Here is a 21,392-nt window from a genome sequence, read left to right as displayed (position 1 = left end):
GCTGGATCAGCCCTATGGAAAAAAAATAACAATATCATCTGTAACATTTGATCTGCCTGATGATATTTCATCCGGATAGAATTTTGCTTATCATAACCATCTATCTATGGAAGACTTCTGACAAGCCATGTTTGTTAAAGTGTAAAAAAGAGAATGTAATGTATTGAGACTACCTTAAGATTATTGTTATCAATGGTGGAAACACTAAAATTAAATTAAAAAAAGAAGTGAAGTTGCATATATACATGTATGAGATATGTCAATTATAACAATTGACAATTGTAGAAATGGTTTTGCCCATACTTTAATAAGGCCTTTAGTTTTCTTGTTTGAATTGTTTTACATTTTTATTTCGATGCCTTTTATAGCTGACTATGCAGTATGGGCTTTGCTTTTTGTTGAAGACCTTACAGTGACCTATAGTTGTTAATTTCTGTGTCATTTTGGTCTCTTGTGGAGAGTTGTCTAATTGGCAATCATACCACATCTTCTTTTTTATATGCCCGTTTACGTCCTCAGGACGTATTATGGTACATGTATACTGTTGTCTGTCCGTCAGTCGTCCACTTGTTGTACAATAACTTAAAAACGCTTCATCCAGTTTGTATGCAACTTTGGTGGATGGAATTAATATCTATTGACATGAGCTCCCTTTCGATGTTTATAAATTTTAGATTTTAGGTTTCCAAGTTGTGGGTTTTTTATTCATTAAATTTTAATTTTATACAAATACAATACAAGTTCTAGCTTCATATGTACAAATAAAGGCAACAGTAGTATACCGCTGTTCAAAACTCATAAATCCATGGACAAAAAAACAAAATCGGGATAACAAACTAAAACCGAGGGAAACGCATTAAATATAAGAGGAGAACAACGACATAACACTAAAATGTAACACACATAGACAAAATCCCACGAGAATAATATATATATAACATCAAAACCAAATACATGAGTTTGGGATAGACAAGTACCGTGACACGTCTTATCGCAATGTGAATTTACACTCAAAAATAAGAGAAAACAAACGACACAACGTTATAATGTAATACACACAGAAACGAACTATAATATAACAATGACCATATTCCTGACTTGGTACAGGGCATTTTTAAAGGAAAAAATGGTGGGTTGAACCTGGTTTTGTGGCATGCCAAACCTCGCACTTTTATGGCCACGTGAAATATAACATCAAAATGACAACACAGGACTACAATATAAATAAATTGGAGAACACAATTAACAAAGAATCACACGAACAACAGCCAACAAAAGGCAACAAGTTCAAAATTTTAATACGCCAGAAGTGTATATTGTTCACACAAGACCTATGTGTGATGCACAGATACAAAAGTTTGAAAACCGAAACGAGTACAAAGTTGAACAGCATCGAGGACCAAAAGATCAAAAAGGTTGTGCCAAAAACGGCAAGGGTTTTCTGTTAAGTTACCAGAAAATCCCTATAATGTAGAGTAATTTATACTTTTGCAAACAGTAAATTTAATAAAATGAATATTCAAAAGATGAACATGATAAAGCTGAAGTATTAACTAATTACAGGAAACAACTGAAATACATTTACATAACCAGACATTTGAAACACAAAAGTAGACACATCCGAATACGTTTAAACCTCTACGTCAAGTGACGTCCTATTTGAAACTGAAAAATGACGAAAAAATGACGTCATTTGAATTAGTAAAACAGAGCATAAAAAAATGAAAAATGACGTCACATAAGAATGAATAAGATAGAATTAGGATTAATTTAAGATTATATATTTGAACTAAATACTGATATTGCATTTAATAACAAAGCACATTTTAATTCTTATTTATATAAAACTGAGGTAGCAATTAACTATATCATAAAACTATGTCCGGTTTTCTATGAATCTATCTTCAAACGTAAAATATCGTACTGATTACTTTGAACGAAATCAAATCTTATAAATGAAGACGGTGATTAATTTTCTTTACCATAACACATACATATAATAGAAAAGACGTCAACACATTTGACAAAATCCGATGAGAATTACAAATATAACATTAAACATTTAAACTAAATACATAAATTTGGGTTGGATAAGTACCGTACCACGTCTTATAGTAATGCGAGTTCACACTCGGCAAAACAGTCACAATCGGGAATAAGTCACGTTTGGTAATTAAAAGATTAGACGACATTATGACAAAACACAATCTACCATGTGGTAAAAATGTCCTTAGCTAGTTTGGTCAACGAAACATCGTATGGATCCACCAAATCGTGATGGTGTCCATAAAATTTACGGAGTGTCAATTTTAATCTGTCCTCCTCATAACTTTGTTGGAGCAGTTTCTGCGTAAGGAGCACACTCCTGTATATGAAGTCCGTATAGTGTGAACAAGCACGAGAATAACGTATCAATTGTGATATGTAAACACCATACGAAGGGGCAGAGGGTATGTTACTGCTGAGAAATGGGAAATTGATAATTGGGAAGTTGAAATCGTCCCGTTAATCATAGATTTTCGTTTGAAGTCGTCCATCTACGTCAATATTGAGGAAAAGATCAAGGTATGAAGCAGTCTTTCTAGTATCAGTGGTATCCTTAATTTCAAGTTCACAGTTGATATATGAGATGTAAGTATTGGCTGAAATATGGGTTATTCAATGATAGAACATCATCAATATATCGGAAAGTAAAATTAAAGAATTTCGCAAGGTGCTTTTTCTTTTTGTCTTTTAGAAGGTTCTGAATGAATTCTGCTTCATACGAGTACAAAAACAAATCAGCCAGCAGGGGTGCACAATTAGTACCCATTGGAATACCGACTGTCTGTTGAAATATAAATCCTCCAAACTCAACAAATACAAAATATCAATTATTGACCTTTGGTTCAGAGGTCAAGTCACACTGCAGTCGTTATAGCAGACGACCTACCCTCCTTTGATTTTACACGTACTTAACAAACTTCATATTAATCTGTATAACAATGAAAACAAATGTTTTGACATCCAATCAATCATGCATACTAGAAATGTCAATTATTTAACCTTGAAGCCAAAGGTCAAGGCTAAATTACTAGCTTCCCTGATGGTATACAACAAGCTGTCCCGTTGGTTTTACAAAAACACACAAAACATCATCGATTTATCTCAAAAGACAAAAATATTACGGCTCGGACAATTAACTACAAGTTCATAATATAACACTTAGATAGTTTTCAATAATTTGACCTTGAGGTCAAAGGTCAAGTAAAAAAAGCGGACTCGGTGGTACATAACTCACCCTCTTAATATTAAACACTAGCATACCAAATACTATTGCTGTATCTAAAGAATCAAATTAAAATCTGAACAAGAAAAAAATAATATTTTCAAATTTTTTCAATTCATGAATTTAAAGTTAACTCCCTTTTTTATCTATTTTCTTGTCAAAATTAGCTTGTATCTTTCTTATATGGACGGTGACCTACCATTTTTTTATCTTAACTTTTAAATTAATGTTTGGAGAATTCAAAAACACAAAATAAGGAAGTTCTATGGATCAGAAATACAACTTTTGATTCAAATAATGTATCAAATAACGTTTTTTCCTTCATAGTCTATACGAAATTTGTGTCAAAATGTTCATTTTGCCTTAAATTTTCAAATCAAAATTTTGAGCTTGGAACACTGGTGACCCCACTTTTTTATTTGATAATTTCAGAGTATATATCACTAATAAGTTTTCCTGAAAAAATATAAAAAATCTATGGATAAAAAATTAGACCCCCCATCTACCTTAAAACATTATTATTTACTGTAAATGTATGTATCTGTACTATCTTTCTCAAACAATATAAATGTATAAACGGTTACAGTAAGTTTGATAACTTCTCCATTTAATGAGACTATCCGTATTTGCAATGGATGATGATGTCATGCAGGGTACATTATATCAATTATAAATTCATGATTATTTTTAATTGATTAAATATAAAAAAAAAAATATGTGGTTTGATTGCAAATGAGACAATATCCACAAGAGACCAAATGACAGAAATGTATTATGCAGTTAATGCGTACATTTTTACGAATTAGCTTTCAATATTGCACAAACATGTAATAATGAAAGAAAAACGTATGAATTGCCTGTTTTCGAACTTAATAAATAATTATAAAAGTACATTGCTTTTATAAATCCTATATCAAGAATTTTTTCAACAAAATATAGTTTATCAGTTGTAATATATTTTAGATGGTACAATTAAATCGCATCACGTCAACACACACATTTTTGTTTAATGCATGCACGTTCTGACGTATTGGTCACTGAAAACAGCCTACTTAAATCGCCTTTTGCATTTTAAGACGGTAAATGTTTTTGTTCAAGTTTCTTTTAGAACTTTTTTAACACAAGTTGTCTTATATTCTGCATTGGTAATTAAAACCATTGACCCAAATACGCTAGCAGTATGGCTAATGCATATATATGTCATCTCAATTTACATTTTCGAATGTCCTCTGTTGAATATACTTATTATTAACATCATAGTCTGTGTTACGTTCCCAAGCTTGTCCGATTGTGTCAATAGTGTGTATAATAAATGTGTTGTGGTACTCATTCTTGCATTCTCATTATCTGTTATTTTTCCTTTAAATGTTTCCTTTAAATTAATGAATGTCCTTGTAACCATTCTTTTGGTAAAAGTTTGAAATACGAGATAACTCCAAAATTGGGCTTCACCGCATGTACAATGTAATGTGTCGTTTAAAATCCATACGTTCTTCTTTCGTGCCATTCATTTTCAAGTTCAAGAAGTGTAGTAGTGATCAATTATTTCCACTGCCGACATATCTATTAAACATAAATATAAATATTTAAAATATGAAGTTTTGTATGATATTCAGGGAAACAATCTCCATCACTGATTAATTGCATGTAATTAACAAAATGTAGGTCATCGTGTGGGCTTCCATATACTTAGTAGTTAATCAACAATTATAGGACATAAATATATAAGTTCATGTTTTCCATTCACCTCAACTGTACACCTGTTTATAGCACCAACAAGCAATGTAAAAACTCGGTATATTCTAAAGAGGACATTTACACATGAATGTTTAAATAAATGTGTTCAATGATGTCTTTTTGTTTACATGTCTGTGAATTTCAAGATACCAGGATTTACAAGCAAACACATAGAAGACCTGATAAATAATCGTATAGAAAAAAATATGAAAGAGGGGCGAAAGATACGAAATTGACATTTCAACCCATAGATAATAAATAAACGAACAACGCCATGACTTACAAAGAAATAAACAAACGAAAGTAAGTACACAAAAGTACACAAAATACAACATTTTTTAAGGATAACGATTATGAATTGTACGCATGGGTAAGACATCATACGACACTAAGATATTTTTGGAATATCAAAAGTTTCTATTTTCACTAATCTGAACATGCACTTTAAATAAGCAATACTTACAATGTAGGATATATTCAACAGAAAGTTAATTAAAAAACTGTAAGTCCGGTACGTTAAGCAAAACCTTCAAATAAAAAAAAAATGTCTTTGTTCAAAATACTGGTACCAGGATTTACGTAAACACTTGTCTGTATTTATATTGTATGTTTCTCTGTACACTTGTATCTTGTTTTTAGAGAATAAAGTATCTATCTATCTATATATCTATCTATCTATTTATCTATATTCATATAATTAAAAAAAAATGTACTGATTCTGTTTCGTCGTTGGATACTCTATATTTTAATTGTGTGTATAATATACTTTATTATTTTGTAGACAAGTGTTTGTGCAATGTGATATACTTTGTAAAGTCTAGTCTGCGGATAAAAAGCTGTTATGTTGTTGATCCACACTTGCAATTATCAAATGTGCGCGAAAAACAATAAGAAAAAAGTGTGTTCAGTTTAACTGTGGATATAAGACTATATGGTATGAGTGCTAGTAACACAAATCACCATCAAAGCTACAATTTGTAAAAAATATGTGTATATTTAAAAAAAAAAAAAAATTTAAATAACAATAATTTGGTTATGCATATGTACTTTTAAACATTGCTGTGCTAGTTTCTATAACACGTTTTGAATTACTCACCTGTGAATACAAGAAGAGTTAATTAAGTTCATGTTTGTAAAAACCTCATATATATATATATACATTAATTTTACTCATGTCCTTAAGGAAAAAAAGAAATATGATTATATCAAATTAATAAAACATATGTTTGTTTAAAATCATTATATTAACATGTGCAAATTTAAAAATATGTATAATCAAATATCAATAATTCATCAGATGACGTTCTTTGATTTGCAAACCATTCTTAATGGGGTGTATATTTTGTTTGCAGGAAAATATTATTCGATAAAAAAGAAAGTGGATACAGGTTTTATTTCAAATATGACCTTATCAAATAAGTCAAACCAAACATTAAAAACGTATAACACAACTTGACATATAAGATTGATGTTAACTTGAATTAGGTATCTAGAAAACATCTTAACTTTATTGTAGCATTCCACTTATGTTCATTGTCAATGCCCTCGAAATTAGATTTACGAAAGAACAAAGATCTGCAGTCTATTTTATTTATTATTATTGTTTCCCTTTTTTACCGGAAATTGATTCACATCACCGTGTAGGTACACAAAGTAGCATATGTTTATTCGGTTGTACTTTTAAGTTGGCTAGGTTGTTTTGTTCATTGATTACTCATATATGGTCTTGAAGTCATAAAACTTTGACCTAATTTTCCTTTGTACTCATACTCCAAAATTAACCAATCAAAATGTTGGATTTTAGGTTTGGAGCCTGATTTTTGTGCTTCGAGCACTGAGCAAAGTTTTATGACTTCAACCCCTGATGTCTGAGTTTTGAGCGTGAATAAATGACTGCTCCCTCATATTCTGGACATCCATTACAACGAATATTGATTGTATTTAATTGAAACATAGAAATCCCGAATTTTTAATGTTTAACGAACTACAAATTTTCTATAGGATTGTATGCAGACTTACCATTTACGTCAAATTAGATATCCTTAAAAATGCAAGGTTTCCTCATTCCACGAACATTGGTAACAACCAAAGTGCATATAATACACGAAGCTAGATACTAGTGTTAGTTAACGTTGACAATCTTTTAACGTAATGCGAATTAATAGCTATGAGATAATATTGATCATATATTACTCAATTTATTTCACTTGTTTGGGCGGAGTTCAACTGGTTCGCTCATAATAAACCAGTCCATCTATAGATAGGTGTTTTAGAATAAACTCATCAATGAATCGTCCAGTCATTCTTTTGTAAATTCATTTGATGACACTGATAGGTGATTAGAAATCAGTTATATTTATAACGGCAATCATCCTTATAACACACAATTTCAATTAGACTGTCCTTATGCAAATTACAACGAAAGCTCCGCCCGATCAGTTGAAATAACATTGGTAATAGTTGCAAAGCACAAGCAGTACATAACTATTACCCAATATTGTGACATTGACTCATACAAAAACGGTGGACATCATTAGCTAATGACAGATAAAAGTTGCAGATAAAATTGTATAAATAATATAAATATATTATATGCATTATATATTTAGGTCAATAATTCAAACATTTGATGCAAACATTATTATAATATATTCATCTTAATATAGGGGCAATATACATTGTGGGTATGCATGTGGTTGTTTAATTTACCATGTTTACTAATATACAATTAAACATTGTATTCCTCAATCGTAAGACATCAATAATTATACATAATAAATGTCATATTATCAAATTAAAAGAATTACTCAACCATATATGAATTGATTCGTTAAAACAAGTTTTTCACCCATTTGATGTATGGTACTGGTAATCTTATCAGTAAAATATTTGATTTATTGTCTGGATAAATATCGACAAATGCATGTAAAACATGTACATGTATCATCCTTCAATGGATTTTTGGAACTTTCAAATATGAAATGAAAGATGACTTTTAGTCTATTGTTTAGGCTTTTTATATCCACTAAACAGTGAAACGTTTTGCATATAGATTTTTAAAACGCGAATTATTTTGATAGATGTTATGTTGATCATTTGCAATTAGTGAAATTGAATTTTGTGTAAAAAAATGGTATCGTATATGTCAGATAATTTGTTTTAACCCTTTTTCCAATACGTTGATTCTTACCATAATAAAACAGTACACTATTGATTCCAGCTGTGTCTTTGTGTATGACCTCTGTCATTGTAATTGATGTTACTGTGACCTTCAATATTTGGTTACCATTTGAGCAATATATTTTGCTACCATACACATTAATGCCTATGTTTGTTCTAGTTTTATTCGTGCTGACAACTTTGATAGCATTTGTTCCATTGAGATCAGAGGATTCTAAATCACCTTTTTGATATTCCATCCAATACAAACGATTCTTATCAGCATCTGAAATAGCAATGGTGTTCTTGGATAAACTAACATCAGTTTTGATAGTTGAATATTTCAATATGGTGTCACATGGCATTCATAAAATTAAGAATGGAAATTGGGAATGTGTCAAAGAAACAGACAACAACCGAAGGCCACCAATTGGTTTTAAATGCAGCTGGGAGCTTCCGCACACAGCGGCATCCTTCAGCTGTCCCCTTAACAATTATGTATACACGTTCAGTAATAATGGACGCCATTCTAAAACGAATAATAAACAAGAAAATGAAACAACATGTACAAGACTAAGCTTTGGATTTCAAATATTTTGGCAAAGAACATCACTGAAGAAACATATATTGTCGAAATGCGCAACTGGTGCAAGAAAATTGGTACCTTTAATTTTATTAACAAATGCCGTTATTATCATGATTATATTGAAAGGCAAAAAACACACTTATTGCTTCACGTTTTACAAACGATTTTACTCTGTTTATTGGTTATTACATGTAATACATAACACAATGATATAACTACACACATAGTATTAGGTATAGGTATAATGATAAAGACACAGCTTAAATGTTGACGACTGTTGGGTGCAACAACGATTTTTGAATATAGTTTCGCAGTAAATTACAGTAACAACTATAGTTTTTCAAATCGAATGTTACGACAAAGGTTGAAATTGATCTTTTTTTCAAGGAATCAACACCGGTCTTACATCATTAAAAACTGCACGAAAGTTGCTTCTAAAAAAAATACTCGAAATTGATTAGTAATCAATCTCTGGCTTTAGCTTAACAAGTGTTTTAACATTAATTTTGGATTTCTATTGAATGATACTACAAAACTGAAATTATAACTTGATAATAAATATCTACATAATTACTACCAGCTCTACCAAAAGTAGGAATATCCTAAATGAGATTTACAGCATATTTGTTGATAGCTAAGATTCAAAGAGTTGTACATCGATATGAACTTTGTAATATATTAGTATGCTATAGATGACTTTTGGCTATTTCTCGCTTTTTTACACTATCATTGTCCTTTTGAACCTCCATTTTTTATGGAAAATACTCTTTTGTAAGAGAATAAAAGCTTGATAATAGCTCAACTTTTATTGTTTAACATTAGTTGCTCCCAATTCATAAATACTTGCCTAAGGAGAAAGTAAAATCGTAAGCATACTGAAAAATTCAAAACGGAATATCTCTAATTAATTGGAAATGTACTTTCAAACGCGATTGTAGTACTAGGGTAAGGCGTATTTTCGTCACCTTCCATAAACATGAACTAATTTCAAACGAATGGTAACATAACACCTCTATACTCTTCTTCCATAACATGTTCATAATACATTGTTATGTATTCTTTTCGTTGTTTTACTAAATCCAAGGATCATAACTTGAACTGGAACTGTAACTTGTTTAGTTAAGACTATATACCTATTATCAAATCAATATCTTGAAGAGTGAAAACAAAATGTGGACAACTGATTAGTTTCGTGATTTTTTTAAGTCAAAGAACCATAACTCTGCACAAAATTAAGTAATAAAAATTTGTAATTTTAAAAACAAAAAACCTACTTATAACAGTAGCCAAACTATAAATTATCCAATTGGCCTGGAAATTTCCTAAAAATATTTATTTACCTAAACATCACTTAAAATCCCTTTTGCATTTGCTCTAACTGTTTATGAGATATAAGCCAAAAGCTACATGTGACCCTTATGTTTTTGTTTTAGCAACAGTTGTCATGTTTGTTGATAGTGTTTGATTAAGTGTCAGTGTAGAAAAATGTTAATGTAGGCAAATATGTTGAACAAATTGTGTTAAATTGTTTTTAAAAGGCAATAGCTTCTTAAGAGATCAATTGGCTATTTCGGTTGTTTTCACTTTTTTGAAGAACTTGCAATGTACTTTGCTAAAGATTGTTGCTGTTTGTAATTTATCTTGATCTTCAAACATATTCATGATAATAACCAAAAACTGGATAATTTCTTTTGAGTTAACATATATATGTGGCAGCAACCCAACATTCTGTCTCTACATTTCAGGTCTGATAAACAGACGACGATGACGACAGAATACCGACGACAACAAGCCAAGTGATGGTATGAGCTCACATGGGAACCTTCGGACCCAGTGAGCTTAACAATGATGACAGAAAGTTTTAAAACTTAGTCATCTATATCTACCTACAATTTCCAGAGTTCTCTTTTCAAATCGCGGTTATTAATCATCGGAACGACACATGTTATATTTGACCTACCGAATTAGACTATTTACCGGATTTGTAATCACATAAGCAACACGACGGGTGCCGCATGTGGAGCAGGATCTGCTTACCCTTTCCGGAGCACCTGAGATCACCCCTAGTTTTTGGTGGGGTTCGTGTTGTTTATTCTTTAGTTTTCTATGTTGTGTCATGTGTACTATTGTTTTTCTGTATGTCGTTTTCATTTTTAGCCATGGCGTTGTCAGTTTGTTTTAGATTTACGAGTTTGACTGTCCCTTAGGTATCTTTCGTCCCTCTTTTATACCCATGTCGTCTTATTCTTTTAACACAAATTATTGTGTGTACATACCTATACCCAAACCAGTTACATCGACCGACTCTTTGACAGTCTGCTTTTCACCACTTGTTAATCTATATCTTCTTATTTTGTTTGTCTTGGTACTATAATACAGCCAGCTGCAATCACATAGTAAAAGGGAATAAAATCAAACATGAAAGAGTTATGAATTGATGGTGTTAGTCGACATCAGATCAGATGTTGGCATATTCTTTAAAAGGAACATTATGTCGCTTTGCTTCCATCTCATGAACACATTTAATTATTTTACAAATATGCTTATAACGTCGATATGTTTTCCATTTTTTTTCGTCATCGTTAAGTCAATATCACGTTGGTACCCTTTGGTGATATTCATCAGCGCATCTTTCATGTTTATTCGGTGGCATTACCATAAAAAACAACATATGTGAACCTAATTAATGATCTTAGATCCAAGTAAAACCCTTTACTATCAGTGTATTTCAAAAGTTATCAGAGTTGGTTGACTTTTATGCAATATCTGTCTCATATATGATAACGGATACTTTCACGTTACCTTTCCACGATTGTGACTTAACGAATAAAACGTTTAATTGGATGTGTACTTACATGAGCAACGAGACCGGTGCAACATGTGGAGCAGGTTATGTTAGCCCTTTCAGAGCACCCCAGTTTTGGTTGGCTTAATAACTTCCGTAATACATAGATACCCCTCATTTAAATTCAAATCGTCACCTCAGACACGAGTATAGCGAACACATTGTGATGTAAATCTACTATTTGACGGACCTCCCAAAAAAATTAAACAATCGTCCCTTTAGTAGTATTGTTTTGTTAAGACTTCTCAATGTAAACAAAATATATATCACTATCTCGAAAAAGACAGTTTTGCTGTTAAAGTATACCTGTTTACAAAATCTAATGTAATCGCATATAGTTGATCATCTTGAAGAATGAGTATCTTATTTGTTCCATCATAATTACACCTATATATCTTTTGTTGGTATATTTCTGTCCAATACACTTGATTCAATAACGGATCAATAACCAGAGCTATTGGTTCCCTTGCAGCTGCTACGGGTATTGTGCTGTAAGCTGTATCTGATGGATAACGAAATCTATGAAAAGTAAATAAACATTTTGTATAATATCACACTTCCGAGCGTCACTGTTGAGTCTTTTGTAGACGAAACGCGCGTCTGGCGTATATACAAAATTTAGTCCTGGTATCTATGATGAGTTAATTTACTACAACTGGGTCGATGCCACTGCTGGTGTAGATTTATTTCCCCGACGGTATCACCAGCCCAGTAGTCAGCACTTTAGTGATGACATGAATTATCATTGATATGGTTATTTTTATAAATTAACTGTAAACAAAATTTTAAATTTTTGAAATACTAAGGCTTTTCTTCCTCAGGCATAGATTATCTTAGCTGTATTTGGCAAAACTTTTAGGAATTTTGGTTATCAATGCTCTTCAACTTCGTACTTTTTTTTACCTTTTTAACTTTTTTTGATTTGAGCGTCACTGATGAGTCTTTTGTAGACGAAACGCGCGTCTGGCGAATATACAAAATTTAGTCCTGGTATCTATGATGAGTTTATTTCCGAACATGGAATAAATATATTCCGTGCGTTCGAAGCGCTTTTCAGGATTTCCTTCTTGAAATACCGTTAATTATTGCCAAAAAAGAAAAACATACAAAAAAAGTGCCTGTTTACGGAGTATATATCTCAAAATTGGTACGATATTATCGGGCTTGCATTTTCTATCATGATTTCCTTAAAAGGGGTTGCTCATCACATGGAAGCTATTAAACCAAGAGTTCCAAATGGTGAAGTTGAAATAATCCCTTCGTAAATTTCACGTTATGCTACTAAGTATATACGTTTCACAGATGATATCGGATATTTTTCTAATAACGTTACTACAATTTCGTTCCCTTTTCACGAATGTAACCTACAAAATTATACTTTTCACCGGGTATTTAAGAACATGAGTAACATAAAGGATGCCATATCATGCACATGTGGAGCAGGATCTGATTATCCTTCAAAAGCATACGAGATCACCCCAATTTGTAGGAGGGTTCGTGTTGCTTAGAGTTTTATTGTTGTAATATTGTATGTCTGTGTGTCCTTGTCTTTTATAGTCATGGCGTTGTCAGTTTTTAAGTCTATCAGTATGATGCTTTCAAAATATCTGATGATTTCACCGAGACTTTTTGTTCAAACATTGCTTTCATTCATTGGCGATCATTTCAAGATATCATAGTGTTATTAAAAACGATTTTCCTGATAAGTACCGAGCAGGTCACAACACTATAAAGTAACACTGTAGTAACTATTTATATGTATCAACATCCCAGCTGCGCATGCATACATATATTTCTCCAAGTTGATACGACTAATATTTCTTATCACGATGTCTTGGATAGTAAACCAGGAGTCACACGTGGTGAAGTAAAAGGTATCCCTTCGTAAGATTTACCCACGCCCTCAAAAGTGGTGTTCCTGTAATCAAGATCATGGAATATCTGTTTCACTGATGAAAACATGTACATGTATATTAATAATGTCGTATATGCGGTCTTGTCCACGTTTACCGAATTTACTGAGCGATTTAGCCTTATACAACATACATATGCATATTGTCTTTATATATGGTTCATATGACATAAGTGTTTCTCGTTCCTCGTTTTTTATATCGATAAGACAGTTTGTTTTTCCTAATTTGAATGATTTTGCACTAGTAATGTTCGGGGCATCTTGTAACTTGCTGTTCGGAGAGAGCCAAGGCTCCGTGTTGAAGGTCGTATTTTGACCTATAATGGTTTACTTTTATAAATTGTTACTAAGATGGAGAGTTGTCTCATTGGCACTCATACCACATCTTCCTATATCTTTATATCAATCAATTTCAGGATTATAAGAACATACTTAAATTGATTACCTCAAAATGTCGTCTTTATTATGCCTTGGGAAAAACACATATCCAGTTTTATAATCATAGTCTAACGAATATATATTACTTTGTAGATTCGATAATAAAGTTGATACTTCTCCATTGAGCAAGTTTCTTTCTTTGATTGAACCATGGATTGAAAAGATTATCTTGTTTTGTAGCCCTGGAATTAAATAGAAAAAAATATATTTTATTATAATTACATTCAGGTTTTTTTCATCTTTTTGTTTACTGCATAAGCCAAGCAAATATCGTTTTGGCTCTAGTTGCTGTATATTGTATTGGAATTTTTACGAAGAAAGGCTTAACTGTCTACTTTAGACACATTGAATCAATAGAAATTACCGTTCCAGATGCTTTGTGTGGTGTTGCACGTTGGCCATTATTTTATGTTGCTATCTTAATGTCTGTATACATTATTACAATATTAAATATCAAGATAGTATGTTATGATAACATACAGAGTTTAAGCATGTGTGAGTCTCACAGATTCATTTCACAGAGGCTTTGACATATTCGTGATGTTTTTATCAAAACAAAGTTTCACTGTATCTCTGTTCTGTTTTGCTTTCTGGTTTGCTTCTTTTGTTATGACGTTCTGTTGATAAGATATTAGAAAAAAATGACCAAGAAATCAGCTAACCATGCTGACCATGGCATGTTTATTCAAAAAGAAAAAAAATAACATATTTTTTTTACCACAATTCACGTCAAATAACAGTAAATGGGCAATGTCAGACATTGTCTTATAACTTTGTATACACCTTATGCTTGTTGAAGAGAATCTCAAAATAAATGCCATTATCTTTTCCCCTTAAATATACTGATTGCATTCGTTCGAAATAGGCGCCTTTTTTTTTTATAGAAAGCTTATACAATAAGCAAAAAATGTCCTAAAAATTTGACTTCAAATCGCCAAATTTCCAAAGTTTACTCAATATATTTTTTCTTAAAATACTATTTGGTCTTAATACAAAAAAAAGATCATCCTTTTGTAAGGAAATATAAATGTATATAACATGTATAAGATATCAATGATCACCTTTTAACTTGATACCAATTGTATTTATCATTTGTCGTAAAGAGAATTGCGTGCTCGTTTTGTTCCATTAATTTAAAACTATTACGTGAATGTCTATTTGAAAACAAATATGTGCCTTATTTGGTTTTCCCGTTTTAATGGTTTTTTACTAGTATTTTTATTATGTAGCTTGCTATTCAGTGTAAACCAAAGCTCCGTGTTGGAGGCCGTACCTTGACTTACTTTTATAAAATGTACTTGGATGGAGAGTTGTCTCATTGGCAGTCATATATCTACTTACCTCTACCGAAGAAGCAGACAAAAATAAGCAGCTCAATAAAAACACAAATACTGTATTTCATCACGATGTTATCTGCAAAGTATAAATAATTTATTGTTAATAATTCAAAGTAAAAACCAATCCTTAATGCAAATTGTTATAACATGTATAATATATTGAAAATTAAACATTTTTAAATGGTGAATAATCATATCGTTTATTTGTATCGGGCATTCTCTGTCTATGTTGTTGGTTTTTTATTCAGACTGTGTTGAGCTACTTTTCTGTTTGATAAATGTCTTAGTATTATTTGCATTTCCTTGGAATAAATAAAAGTATTAGTAGTACATTTTGTAAACCTCTGTTTAATAAAACTATTAAGCGAAAACAAATCCGAGTTCAATATATATAACCGAGTGGAAATTATCAGTTGTGAATGGAGAACAACGGAACAAACTTACTGCAAAAAAACAAATTTCAACGGACTAGTTTGTAGCAATAACCCTATACCTGACTTGATGCATACATTTGAGAAGATTTGGTATGAGTGCCTTTTAGACTCTAAATCCACGTCACAATTTGTAAAAAGTCAACCATTATTGGTCAAAGTGCGAGCTGCAACACGAAGCCTACTCTTACATCGAATAGCAAGCTATAAAGGGCCCAAAAATTGACTATTGGAAAATCATGTAGACACTTGTGAATCACATCAACAAACGACAACCGCTAAACATGAGTTTTCTGACTTAGGACAGATGCGAAAAAAACCTTCACCGTTACCTGAAACAATAATGTTACATCACAATCTAACAAGGAACACTATAAAACAGTATATTTTGCGAAAATATGATGTGTTAGTAACGAAATTACTACTAGTATCAATTACCCTGAGATGTACTATAAAATAAATTGCAAAAGTATTATATATTTCCAATCAAAAATCCTATTGACAAGCAAGGTAAATAATGAAATGCAAATATAAAATGTTGTTACTAAATTCTTCCGTATCAAATTCCAGTTTGATGGAAGAATGACCTTTCAGTTAATATTATGTTTCTTTTGTGTAAAAACTAGGTTTGACGTTCCGCATCCTTTGTAATACTAAAAGTTTTTTTTAGATATCTCGTAACGAGTATATTTTGTTTACATTTAACACAAGTAATGAATACACGAAAAGTGTTCAACGATAGAGACATGGATACTAAGAGTTGTAACAAATAAATTATTCTAAACTATGTACCTTTAATACAGATAATTTTCATATTATTGCTTTTAACCACGTCATTTGTACTGTTCAACCTTTGTATTTTAATTCAAGTAAAAGAATGTGATATGCTTACACTATATTTTGTTGAGTTTGTAAAAAAAAATGTATCATCAAACATATTTAGAAATACTTACCAACTCTATCAGCTAGTAAGTTAATAAATGATATTCCGTATCGATACAACTGATATCACTCTGTACAGTAACAAGTATTTTCTCATAAAAACTATACTTGATACGGTCGAAGTACTTCAGAAACATGATACAACGAAAATATAAACCATAACGTATTATGTCTTATATGAAAGGATTATACAATTTACGTGTATTCATTAAATATTTCACGTTCACACAAATAAATATTGATGATGATTGATTGCCAATGAGACAACTTTCATTAAGAGATAAAAACAAAACGCAGGCGAAAGCAATTGCAGGCTGATGTACGTTCTGCACGAATCAGAAACACATATGTGTACAGCCAGTTATGAAAGACCCCGACATAAAAATGTGAAACAATACGAATGAGACAAATAACAGTATAATTAATACAATGAAACTAAAGAAAAAAATTATGTCAGCTATGAAGGGAAGACAACTGTTGGACTTAAGTCTGACTTTGGACATTAACCATGTTAACTTAAGAATTTCTGTCAGCGGTCGATCTTTTACCATCTGTTTTTTTTTTTAAATATCAACAAAATGTAAATTTATAAATTGCTTACCTTAATTCGATAGTAGCACACATGACATAAAAAAACATAACAAATATATACTACGCTGAAATAAAAGAGTTCAAACAGTTTACGTGCAATTTATATGTTACCTTTTTATAATCATATCTTGTTACTCTGGAGACAATACTGAAAACGTTCATATACATGTAGTTTAAAGTTGACTGGAATTAACCAAAGTTGTTTTGTTTTTCAGTGTTAGGAATAAAATATTTACAACGCTAAAGATGTAATTAACTCTCTGTTTATTGAGAAATGGATGAACACAGCTGTATACGGACAACCAAAATGTGCAAAACATAGATGGTTTATTCAACAATTAGTTAATTATCCACTCATGCAGTAGACTTCTTACCAAACTTTTTTGAGTTTGATGGAGTTGTCTATCTTTGTACTAATCCCAGCACTCAATGTCAAATATCTTTCACCAGTCAATCGTAGAGTAAGTTTATCTCAATATACTCATTAAATATCAGATGATTATTGCAGTCAAATCTTCCATAATATAACCGTTCTGTTTTAGGAATATATTTTCTATTTCTCGTTATGTTACAACAAGCAATTTAAAACAATTCGTGCTAAATGGAAGGCTTTAAAACGAAAAAAGCAATTTAGTCGGAATAATCATAAAATATATGTATCTAATGAGGTTTCTTTTAAGTTAAAACAAGTTGGTGTAGGTCTGATGACATGTCCTTTCATTATCTTATGGTAATGACCATGTAGCATATTAGATTTGTAAACTTATTGAATAAATGTTTATTTTAAAATGATAATTGGCCAATACAAATAAGACGATGTGGTATGAGTGTCAGTCCGACAACACTCCATCCAAGTCATAATGTATAAAATGTTAACAATTATTAGCAATTTACGTTAAACAATTGGTCGTCATGAAATCCACGACCCGTAATTATCCCTCCAGCACAATCTAACTCTGAATTAAAATGCCTGGTTATTTCGGACGTATGATACCTCCCACATTCCAGTCGTTGGAACATAATTCTAAAATTTAAGATTACATAACTCGTTTACATATAAATTTAAAGTTGTAAATGCATTATTTTTAAATCTGGTATATCATCAAAATGGTTTTGTTAACATTTTTTTAATTATCTTATCGTGAATCTCTGAACAAGTGTGTGTTGCCTTAATTGCCTATCCTTTATTGTTTGTTTGTTAATTGCATTGTTTCAGATCTAGCTAATTTATGATATTGTATAGCTCCATCTTCGGTATCTTATGTTTTTATTGTGTAAAAATCCATCTCCCGACATACTTGTCGTTTGGTTTATGCTTAAAAGGAATCGCTTCGGCAGAAAATAAATTCAGGTTGTATACTTCGAATCTGGCGATGGAGAAGCGAGTAAGAGCATTATAATCATGACATAGTTTAAATGTAAAATGCATGTATTCAATTTGTTTACTGAGTTAATCCTAGAAAATATATATGCATTACGTTATTAATCACACATTTTAAAATTGTGTTCTATTTTGATCATGATGGAAAAAAGTAAATTCACAAAAATACTGAAATCAGGGGAAATCAAATCGGAAGGTTCTTAATCACAAGACATAATTTAATGACAAAACACATAAAAAACGAATGGACAACAACTGTCATATTCCTGACTTGGTACAGGCATTTTCAAATGAAGAAAATAAGGGATTAAACCTGGTTTATAGCGCTAAAACTTTCACATTGTACAACAGTCTCATCAAATTCCGTAATATTTACAATGATGCATGAACTAAACAGTCATAATAAATGAAAAAGTCAAACTATAGGTACATCAGTCATCATCGTGTTGCAATTTAAAAAAAAAAAAAAATTAACAAAACACAAAAGCACCTATCAAATCTAACATATGCATTGCTTCGCGTGTCTGACGTTAGAAAATGTATGCTTCACATATTTTTGTCGTTCAATACTTAAATATTGTCAAACAATTTTAAAATTTGAATAAACTATGTTAAAACAAATAATATAGACAAAACTTATCTTTAAAGAAGCATAATGTATACAAGAAAACACACATGTCATATAAAACACATAGAACAGATGTTGGTCTTGAATTTGTTTAATATACAATATCATAACATCAAATAGGTACATGATACATATACAATCTACATACTTCAGCTATATTATTATACTTACAACCATTTTATACAGAACGTTCTTTTACCTGTCAAATGAAAACAAATAAGTAAAATGATGTTGTCCTTAAAATAAAAGTTTTGCTATGTAAGATATCAATACGCGGGCATCGATCAGCTAACAATCAGTCAATGTCGGGTCAAACCCAAGTTATGATTTTGTTAGCTTTATAATAAAATCGTTGATTGATCGGAGGGACCAGACGATTCGGATGAATAACCCTTTTTGATAGTTAAAACTCAACTTTGTCGAATCAAAGTAATTAAATGTCAAAGTACGGCATTTCTCACAACGAACAACTAGCTATAAAGAGCAACACAAACTAGTTGTAGAGATCTAAATACAAATGTATTACAACTTCTAAAAAAACATTTTGTTTAATACGATCGGTTACTTCATCTATGATTTCTGTACAAATCATTACATATCTTAAGATTTCTAAGACTAATGATAATGCACGCATGTCGTGTGATTTGCCTAAATAGATTAACGCTCCCGAAAATACAATTGGAAAACAACCTAATGTCATGAAGGTCTTTGAAAAACTTATCTCTGCAAATGATATACAACCTTTGACATGAAATAAATGGATATAAACGATGAAACATTTGAGCACAAAAAAAAGCTTACATTCAATTTAATTGTTTTCTAAATTAATCCTTGATTATTAGCTTTAAATGTAAAATGATATTTCCCTTTGTGTGTTAAAAACATGTGTGCCACACTATGTCTTTTTATATAAAATATACAAATCAATGACACACATAGACTTCTGTTTTTGTGTTGATGTTTAAAAAATTTATGAATGAGGAAGAAACGATAATTTAATTTAATATGTAACACTGGTATTAAAGAGATAATCGTAACTGCAATTACGATTATCCCAATATGGCAACGGCAGATATAGGTAAAATCTTTACAGTAATTTTTCTCAAATGTAGCATGTTTATGTCCACGACGGAACGGTTCATATCTCCTTCAGTATCTGGTTTTTGAATTATGAAAAAAATATCAGTGTACAGCTTAGTAAGTGATTTCATGAATAGAATCATTCTTGTTGCTTTTGCAATTGAGGGATTGTGGGAAAAAAACATAAAACATGTGAAATTTTCCACTACAAAACTGTCACCTACGAAACAAGTATTTGAGATTTTGTATTTGTTCAATTATATTCGTGCACAACAAATACCAAGGGTTAGTTTCATGTAATTTTCAGTATGTTATCAACATAGAATATGATTAAATTGTCTCTGGCGAATACTTAAAGTTATTCCTACTTCATTATGACATAATAGAGTTTGGGCTAGAATTGAATAAGCAGTGGTTTCCCGGGGGGATATCAAATGTAACCACCTGCAATAAATGATTTAAAACAATATTTTTTTTACATTTACTTCGATTTTATTTAGGATAAATCAATGTTTTAACAGTCTTAATCACAAATCTGATGTAGGGTGACACATGCGTTTCGCCTGACAATTATTCCCATACATCATAACTTCCTTTAAAATTGCTTTTTCGCTCATTCCGATATTTTGTTAGATTCCTAGTTTTTTTAGTTTTTCTGAATTTTAACATAGTTCGTGTTTTCCCATTTCCAAATTTCTCCAAGCTTGTTGAACCTTCCAATTTTATGAAATTATAGTATGTAGCTGTTTTCATTAGAACTATTATTAATATATGCACACAAATAAATGTCATAAGATGTTGAAACGTAATTCATCCATCACCATAATTTAATCATGTGCTATCATTTATACGTCTTAAGTGTCACTAACAATTATACACTATCCAGTTACGATTATCTTCTCATTTTTCAATACCATAATTACGATTATCTTCTTTCCGAGTTACGATTATCATCCCGAATTTTTCAACGGCAATTTTCAAAGCACATAGACAATTCCAGTGCACCGTTAAGATTCAGAAATGATGTAATGGTATAGAAAAACCTTGCAGCTGAGTA

The 21,392-nt window shown here is 31.1% G+C and overlaps 1 protein-coding gene and 1 long non-coding RNA gene across 2 annotated transcripts; both read right to left on the bottom strand.

Annotated features, from left to right (window-relative positions):
* Positions 1-767: 767 nt before the first annotated feature.
* Positions 768-11,134, bottom strand: LOC134694658 (uncharacterized). Its single transcript, XR_010102575.1, has 3 exons — positions 11,027-11,134; positions 5,469-8,450; positions 768-4,831 (listed from the first exon to the last, which is right to left on the bottom strand). It is a non-coding gene; the product is annotated as an uncharacterized LOC134694658 (long non-coding RNA).
* A 730-nt stretch (positions 11,135-11,864) lies between these two features.
* LOC134695372 (uncharacterized) lies at positions 11,865-15,366 on the bottom strand. Its single transcript, XM_063556602.1, has 3 exons — positions 15,287-15,366; positions 13,953-14,127; positions 11,865-12,114 (listed from the first exon to the last, which is right to left on the bottom strand). Exons 1-3 carry the CDS (start codon positions 15,345-15,347, stop codon positions 11,865-11,867), a joined length of 486 nt encoding a protein of 161 aa, XP_063412672.1. The 5' UTR covers positions 15,348-15,366.
* Positions 15,367-21,392: the final 6,026 nt, after the last annotated feature.

The sequence above is a fragment of the Mytilus trossulus genome, chromosome 13 (genome assembly GCF_036588685.1).
Source record: "Mytilus trossulus isolate FHL-02 chromosome 13, PNRI_Mtr1.1.1.hap1, whole genome shotgun sequence".
Lineage (NCBI taxonomy): Eukaryota > Metazoa > Mollusca > Bivalvia > Mytilida > Mytilidae > Mytilus > Mytilus trossulus.
This window is presented reverse-complemented; position numbering and strand designations above follow the sequence as displayed.